General features: G+C 41.4%; 1 protein-coding gene across 1 annotated transcript in view; it reads right to left on the minus strand.

The window, feature by feature from the left end:
• Nucleotides 1–6,356, minus strand: part of LOC135548361 (protocadherin alpha-C2-like) — a 79,472-nt gene extending 73,116 nt beyond the window's left edge. The window contains exon 1 of the mRNA XM_064977885.1: nucleotides 3,860–6,356. Coding sequence (XP_064833957.1) covers nucleotides 3,860–6,244 — 2,385 coding nt within the window. The 5' untranslated portion in view covers nucleotides 6,245–6,356. The remainder of the gene's footprint in view (nucleotides 1–3,859) is intronic.
• Nucleotides 6,357–9,158: the final 2,802 nt, after the last annotated feature.

Genomic DNA, 9,158 nt, shown 5'->3' on the forward strand with positions numbered 1-9,158 from the left:
AAGTGCAGCTTTTTTCCAAAGTACAATAAAATCCATATATGTACTAAAAAGCTGATTGACCATCATTTGATTGTAGCATCACTTAGTTTTTAGAATGTTTAAGTAAATACTAATTCATGTGGTAAAAATGACTGCCATTTAAAGGGGTGGTACACAAAAATGTGAAATACACTTAATTTTATTGACAAAAAGTGATTCATTCATTGATTCTGAGGCAATGACCAAAAATATGGCTTAGTTTTCTTTATTTACTTACCCCACAGCAAGCATTACCATTGCTGCAAGCAAAACAATAGGAGTGGTAGGGCCTAAGGCAGGACGCTTAAAAAATAATGCCCAAATACTCAAAGTCACTTCAAACCAAATGTTATAGCAACCCAAATGCCATAAGTTCCACATATATAATATTGTAGGATATTGTAGGAACACTGATATTCACAGTGCCTTCAGAAAGTATTCAGACCCCTTGACTTTTCCACATTTTGTTATGTTACAGCCTTATTCTAAAATTGATTAAATAAAACGTTTCCTCAGCAATCTACGCACAATACCCTATAATGACAAAGCAAAAACAGGTTTTAAGACATTTTGCAAATGTATTCAAAACAAAAAACAGAAATACCTTATTTACATACGTATTCAGAAACAGGTGCATCCTATTTCCATTGACCATCCATAAGATGTTTCTACAACTTGATTGGAGTCCACCTGTGGAAAATTCAATTGATTGGACATGATTTAGAATGGCACACGCCTGTCTATATAAGGTCCCACAGTTGGCAGTGCACGTCAGAGCAAAAACCAAGCCAAGGTCAAAGGAATTGTCCGTAGAGCTCCGAGACTGGATTGTGTCGAGGCACAGATCTGGGGAAGGGTACCAAAACATTTCTGCAGCATTTACTGTCCCCAAGAACACAGTGGTCTCCATCATTCTTAAATGGAACAAGTTTGTAACCACAAAGACTCTTCCTAGAGCTTGCCGCCTGGCCAAAATGAGCAATCGGGGAAGAAGGGCCTTGGTCAGGGAGGTGATCAAGAACCCAATGGTCACTCTGGCAGAGCTCCAGATTTCCTCTGTGGAGATGGGAGAATCTTCCAGAAGGACATCTCTGCAGAACTCCACCAATTAGACCTTTATGGTATTGGTCAGATGGAAGCCACTCCTCAGTAAAAGGCACATGCATGACAGCCTGCTTGGAGTTTGCCAAAAGGCACCTAAAGACTCTCAGACCATGAGAAACAAGATTATCTGGACTGATAAAGCCAAGATTTAACTATTTGGCATGAATGCCAAGCGTCACGTCTGGCGGTAACCTGCCACCATCCCTACCGTGAAGCATGGTTGTGGCAACATCATGCTGTGGGGATGTTTTTCAGCGGCAGGTACTGGGAGACTAGTCAGGATTGAGGCAAAGAGCAATGGAGCAAAGTACAGAAGGATACTTGCTGAAAACCTGCTCCAGATCGCTCAGGACCTCAGACTGGGGCGGATGTTCACCTTCCAACAAGACAAAGACCCTAAGCACAACGCCAAGACAATGCAGGAGTGGCTTCGGGGCAAATGTCTCTGAATGTCCTTGAGTGACCCAGCTAGAGCCCGAACTTGAACCCGATCAAACATATCTGGAGAGACCTGAAAATAGCTGTGCAGCGATGCTCCCCATCCAACCTGACAGAACTTGAGAAGAGAAGAATGGGAGAAACTCCCCAAATACAGGTGTGCCAAGCTTGTAGCGTCATACCCAAGAAGATTCCAGGCTGTAGTTGCTGCCAAAGGTGTTTCAAAAAGTACTGAGTAAAGGCTCTGAATACTTATGTAAATGTAATATTTCATTTTTTTATTTTTTATAAATTAGCAAACATTTCTATTTGCTTCGTCATTATGTGGTATTGTGTGTAGATTGCTGAGGGAAAAAACAATTTTAGAATAAGGCTGTAACCTAACAAAATGTGGAAAAAGTCAAGGGGTCTGAATACTTTCCGAAGGCACAGGATATAACATTTATCGTAGAATAACTACTTATGTAGAATACATACCAATACAGCACTATGTGTACATTTAGAAGGTAGCTGGTTTCTGCATTACAGTAATACTAAGTATTCATCCCACTGACAGACTTTCATGAGCTGTTTTGACCACAATTTAGCATATATGTAAGGTCATTTTTTAGATTAGCCATAGAATAACACATTTTCAGGGAATACACACCAGTACATTTTAGTAGACACTCTTTTGCAGAGCGACTACAAGGAGAAATTAAGGGTAAGTGCCTTGCTCAAGTGCACATTGATAGATTATTCACCTAGTCGGCTCTGGGATTCATACCATCAACCTTTCAGTAACTGGCCCAACGCTCTTAGCCATTAAGCTAACTGCAGCCCCATACAGCTTTCTGTGTAGATTCAGAGAGTACCTGAGTTCCGTGTTGCAGATTTATAAAATATTTATACCATTGGCACACTTTCATATGCACGAAAAGAAGGTCATTTTGGTTTTGCACACAGTCATATTATACGTGGTATAAAAAGTACAATCATAGGCAAATACATGGGGACCTATATCTCTGCAGGTGATCTGTCTGTCTGGTCAAAATCACTGATACAGGTCCCCCTCCACCCTCTGATGATTAATATTCTCCAGAGAAACCTGGATTCAAATAAAGATCCATCTAACAAATTACTATAAACGGAATTAGTCGTTTTTGGCTGGGGTCAAAATGACCGCAAATGACTTAATAAAAAATGTCCATATTGATACAGAAACACTAAACAGTGATTTAATTTATTAAGAAAGAGTTAATTCACAAAGTCATGAAGATTTTGAAGAATTAAATAAACCACCTTTGGGCTATGATAACAAATATTCCTCTGAGGTCAAAATGACCCCAGGCGCCAGTATGAGAGTTAAATAATATTTTCAAAATAAATATTGAACATCTAATAGTAAAATCCTAGCGTAAAAGCAGGTGAGCTGATTCTACTATTTTTGGCCATTTTCTGATGTTTTGTGGTGGGAAACGGAGTGGTCAAGCATAACACCTCAAGCCTGTCACCCACAGCTAGACAAGCTAGAAATGTTTCAACAATTTAAATATTTTTGTGAAGCTTGCATTCAATTGCCCCTCCCTGTTCTACACAGCAACCTTCCATTCCCACTGTCACAAGGGGATTTATGGCTGATGTAAATTGAAATCGCCAACCCTGTTACTTTATTTGGCACTTAGTAGGCACTTACTATAGTGTTTTTTCCTTCTTTTTTTGACCTCTTGAGGCGGGAAACGTGTTTTTATGAAGTTGACCATGTGGTATTTATAACAAAATGTTAATAATATCTGAAATAAACCTTTTTTTTTCCACCAAGTTACACTCCCGAAAAGGGACTAATTTCTCGGAAGTCAATTGTTCCTGATAGCCACTCTGGCACAGGTGGGATTGCAAAAGTTAATATACACGTGCAAAACAAACCACTTTCCAAAATTGTATCTTGGGTTGGATCATTTGCCCATTAATTAGCAGTAAAGATATAACATACAATTAATCCTTACAGGCAAAACTACCGTAAACGCAATCCATAGCTCCAACGCGTAAAATATGAGCACGTTAGTATACTTTCCATGCCTACATCCATACTCTCTGGTCACCTGTCTGCACATATAGCCTACAAGTTACCAGTAACCCATGACCCGACATACAGTGCCCTCTAATGTACAAATTAAGTGGAATATACAAAGACAGACAACCACAACACAACATCCACATTGTCTATCGAAATGGAATTTAAACTGTTTCAAAACAACATTAGTAGAAAAATAAACAATAGGCTAATATAGAATTAGACATAATAAAGTTACCGGCATACCTTATCTGTGTTGGGAAGCGTCTGTGTCCTTTGCAAAGTGTCCCCTCCATTAATACTAATCAGCTCGCCATCTGCAGGTGTAAACGGCGTGGGGAAAACTACCACGTCACTCTTCAGAGTGTCAGAGCTGAAACATACGTCATACTGCTGAGTAGACTTGGAGTACGACCAGCTCCCGTCAGGGTGGGTGGTGATCATTGGGGCGCTGCACCTTTTGAAACTGCCGTCTGTCCTGTGGCATTTTACAACTATTAAACTGATGAGGCTAAGTAGAAATATCACTGATACTGACACAATGGCGACGAGCAGATACAGATTTAAATCTGAGAAACTCTCCTCCTTTACAGGCAGTTGTCTGAAAGTTGTCTGCATGTCACCTGTACTTTCAACGACCATAACATCAATAGACACAGTCGCAGACAAGGATGGTTCTCCATTATCAGACACCAGAATGACCAACGGGTGAGATTTTACGTCATTGTCACTCATACGTCTCTTAGTCCGTATTTCTCCGTTGTTGGTTCCTATTCTGAATAGATTGGTCCCCTTTGGTTCAGAGATGTGATAAGAAAGCAGCGCATTATAACCAGAGTCGGCGTCTACAGCCCTGATCTTGGCCACAAAGTATCCCGCTTCAGCAGAATAAGGAATGTTCTCAGAATTAACGGAGCCGTGGTCAGAATAGGGCGGGAGAATCACAGGACTGTTGTCATTCTCATCAAGGATAAAAACGTTGACAGTGACGTTGCTGCTTAGTGGAGGAACACCAGAATCTGTGGCCTGAACTTGAAACTGGAACTTTTTCACTTCTTCATAGTTCACTGACTGCATGCTATATATTTCACCTGTGGCATAATTCACATTGACATGTGTCTGCGAAGCTGTAGGCCTATTTCTGGGCTCTAGTAAATTATATGTTATCTGAGCGTTTGCTTTTGAATCTGGATCTAGCGCAGTCACAGAAGTTATTGCAGATCTTGCCGGACTATTTTCTTTTAAGAACACGTTAACAGTGGGTTCCGGAAAGCGTGGCGTATTGTCATTGACATCAGATACATGGACAGTAATAATGCTAGTACTGGACAGTGGAGGGGTCCCTTCATCTCTGGCTATGATTGTGACATTATACTGAGAGTTGATTTCCCTGTCCAGCGTTTCTCCAAGGACCACGGAGTAGTATTTACCCTGAGATGACTCCAATAGAAACGGCGAGACACCAGATATGGTACAATGCACATTCCCGTTTTTACCGCCATCCTTATCAATAATCGTGATTAGCGCAATTGCCGTACCCTTCTTTGCGTCCTCTCTCACACTCTCCAAAAGCGAGGAGAGTTTGATGTCCGGGGCATTATCGTTTACGTCAACTACCTCTACCAACACTTTGCAATGTGAGGCCAGAGGTGAGTGGCCTCGGTCCTGAGCTTCTACACGAATCTCATACGCACTGGTCACCTCATAATCTAAAGGTCCCGCTACTGTCATTTCCCCATTGCTCTGATTGATTGCAAATGTACCATAACCCCCCTTTTGTCCTTGTTTGCTGAACAAATACATTATTTCACCGTTCAAGCCTTCGTCTAGGTCTGTTGCATTAAGCCTTAGAAAAGCAGTGCCAATTGGCGCAGTCTCTAAGACTTTTGCCTTATACAGGGCTTTGGAAAACACTGGCGCATTATCGTTTGCATCGAGTATGTTGACAATGATTTCTGTGCTCCCTGATCTGGGAGGCTTTCCTCCATCAATAGCAGTCAGTGTTAGCTTGATCGCAGGCTGTTTCTCTCGGTCTAAAGCTTGATTTAGAATTAACTCTGCTGATGGACCACTATCAGCCTCAGTATGTACGTCTAGATTGAAAAAGGCATTTGTGGAGAGTTTATATGCGTCAATAGTGTTGCTCCCTACATCCATATCGTCAGCTGTAGACAGAGGAAATCTTGCTCCAGGTGACGTATGCTCAGAAATACGAATAATCTGTGATTTCACAGGAAATTGTGGTGCGTTGTCGTTTATGTCTAGTATATTTACTTCAACATTGTACATTCGTAAAGGATTATTAACAATAACCTCCAAGCTTTCAGTGCAAACAAGGCTGTTGGGACAAAGCTTCTCTCGGTCTATTGCTTCGCTAACGAAGAGAACGCCAGTTTTCAAATTTACCTCAAAATGTTTCTTATATGATCCAGATTCAATCTGAATCCTGCGTGCCTCCAGTTCAATCACTTTTAGATTTAGATCCTTGGCCAAATTCCCAACAAATGTCCCCGGTTTTACCTCCTCGGAAATGGAATAGGTAATTTGTCTAGAAACAGAACCCCGAAAACAAAGCAACAGCAAAAATATATTCACAATCCAACCCCACTCACGGTTCTCGAGTACAGCCATTGTTATATAATCCTTTTAAGAATGTAATCCATAGAGTGTGACAGAGAACAAAGAGAACCCAAGTAACGCAATGGAATTTTTTTAAGAAAGAGAAACATAATCCTCATATCTCCGTGCGCCACCTCATTAAGATTTCACTGACAGTCGGCGATGAGTGGGATTTTTGCTATTGTGCCAGGACCTAGGTGGAGTTCAAGAGTAAATTGGTCTTGCTGGTAGACACTGACACCGTGTGGATAAGAACTGGTCCGACATAAGAGCATACATGCAAGAAAACCGTAAACTCAAAAACTGGCATAAACTAGAAAGGGAAGACAGAAAAGCATTTCTGCACAACAAATCATTGTAAATTCGCATGAAGGGGGAAATGATGAGGTATAATAAACTAATTGGCACATAGCCTAGTGAAAGATAAGTGTCCAGGGCTGAAATATATTTCTATAACTATCAGGTAGGCTACTGTAAAATGTGTTATGCAATGATTGTACCCAAACACAATTCACTTGATATTTGAGACGTTCTCACTTTAAGGTCCTAAATAAATGTATAGTGGCTATGAACTGTAAAACATCTGTGGAAGAGAAAGGGGAAATAAAATATGACTAATGAAAATGAAGAACCCTGGAATCGGAATTCAGAACCATAGACAGCTCCTGGTTCCAGAGATCTGTAAATAACGACGAGATGTCTCTGCCATAACAATGGGAGTCGTTGTCCCAAAGACGGGAAGCCAGACGATAGGCGTAGGTCCAAAATAAGCCAATAGAAACGTATTGGATTTATTTTGGAAAGACTTTGGCGAGAGTGAAACCTCTCGTTCCGCTTCTTCCTCTCTGCTGATACGCAGTCAGATTGGTGGTTAAACCAGGACACAGGAGCGGCGCTCAGAGGCCAGATAAGTAAATGATCGCGCCATAGGACAAGCACACAGTTCTACATAGAGGATATTCCCTCATTCAATAGAACCAACACCGCACACAGCAATGTAAGCACACATAGCCATCATTAATCCCGTATTGCGTTATATAGTTTATACATGCAATGTTAATACTGTAGTCGCACAAACATGCAGACACAGGATAGAGCGCACGTACACACACACGCACGGGTATTTACTCATACTAACCTTTAATTACTCAGTTTCATCAATCATAGGACATCTCTTTCAAATCTAGAATTCTCACATAGGAATGAACATAATGTAACATGATCACTGTCGAAGTATCACCAAGGTAGCCAACTCCTAGTTATTGTTTATGTTTTCACTTAACTTCTTCCTTTTGCTAGTCAGATGTGTTCTAAATATCTACCATGAGGATGGGCTTCCTCTCTAGTCCGAGGAGCATATTTCGCTCTATGAATGTTTCTGGGGTCTCTTTTCTGAAAGGTTGAAGTCAGTATGATCATGTCATGTACAGTAGTGAAGCAGAGTATCAGTAGTGTTCTGATTTTCCTCAGGGCAGACTATACCCAGGCTGCTGCCTGCTCACTTTATGTAGGCCAGACATCAGCCAGAGCCTCATCAGCAGAAGACAAAGAGAGAGGAAGAGGGAGAGAGAGAGAGGTTGGGAGAGAGCTGGGCCATAGACCAAGAGAGGGCAGCATTCAGATAAGTCAGAGAGCTGAGACACAGACCAAGTAAAAGTCTGCCTATCAGCTATACAATGAAATGAATAATCAATGGTGCACTGTAAGAGCTCAGCTGTATATTTAAGCAATATGGCCAGAGGAGGTGAGATATATGGCCAATAAGGCACCTCGGGTTCGTGATACATGGCCAATATACCACACAGGTAAGGACTGTTCTTATGCACAACGCTACGTGGAGTGCCTGGACACAGCCCTTAGCAGTGGCATATTGGCCATGTATCACAAACCCAAGATGCCTTATTGCTATTAGAAACTGGTTACCAATGTAATTAGAGCAGTAAAAATAAATGTTTTGTCATACCCATGGTATACGGTCTGTCAGCTAATACCATTGCTGTCAGCTAATAAGCATTCAGGGCTCGAACCACCCAGTTTATAATTACACTTAGTGCAGCATGCACAAGACTCCAGTGGATGCTCCTCCTCAGAGGAAGAGGAGGACCATTCCAAGGCTGGCGTTATGGGTGGGTCTTAGGGGGGCTGTCCGGCCCTACCGTACCTACTTGCCCATCCAAATAAAACATTGAAATGTTGATAATTTATTTGACCGAAACAGCACTCCTCTTTCTCAGTCTGTGTAGCCATGTATCTGATGCTGTCTGGACCAAAAGAATATGGCATGTCATACTATTTCTGGTCAGACAGCATCAGATATATGGGCTACAAATAGTAAGACAGAGGGGACGCTGTTTCGCTCTGGTCATAAAGTTTCAGCAGCAAGGAAGGACTCACTCTCGCCAGAATTTGTCCAGAATAAGCGCAATGTGTTTCTATGCACATAATATGCAGACCTAAGCATGTCGTCTGCCTTCACACCTTTTGGACAAAGACTCCAATTGTTAGGGTGAAGACATTGTCATTGTCATTATATGCAGATTTCTGCTTTTAGCCTCTTGGGAATTGGAAAGGAAAGCTGGCTTCCCCTAAAGCGGTGGTTCCCAACCCCTTCAAACATTCAACCTCCAGCTGCGTACCCCCTCTAGCAGCAGTGTCAGAGCACTCTTAAATGTTTATTTTTTTTCCATCATTGTAAGCGTGCCACACACACTATACGATACATTTATTAAACATAAGAATGAGTGTGAGTTTTTGTCACAACCCGGCTCGTGGGAAGGGACAAAGTGCTCTTATAGGACCAGGGCACAAATAATAATATAATAATAGTCAATAATTTTGCTCTATTTAGCCATCTTACATATAAAACTTTATTTGTTATTTGAAAATTGTGAATAACTCTCTACAGGTTCATGAGAAGGGTGTGCTT

This window comes from Oncorhynchus masou, chromosome 11, assembly GCF_036934945.1.
Source record: "Oncorhynchus masou masou isolate Uvic2021 chromosome 11, UVic_Omas_1.1, whole genome shotgun sequence".
NCBI classification, from domain to species: domain Eukaryota; kingdom Metazoa; phylum Chordata; class Actinopteri; order Salmoniformes; family Salmonidae; genus Oncorhynchus; species Oncorhynchus masou.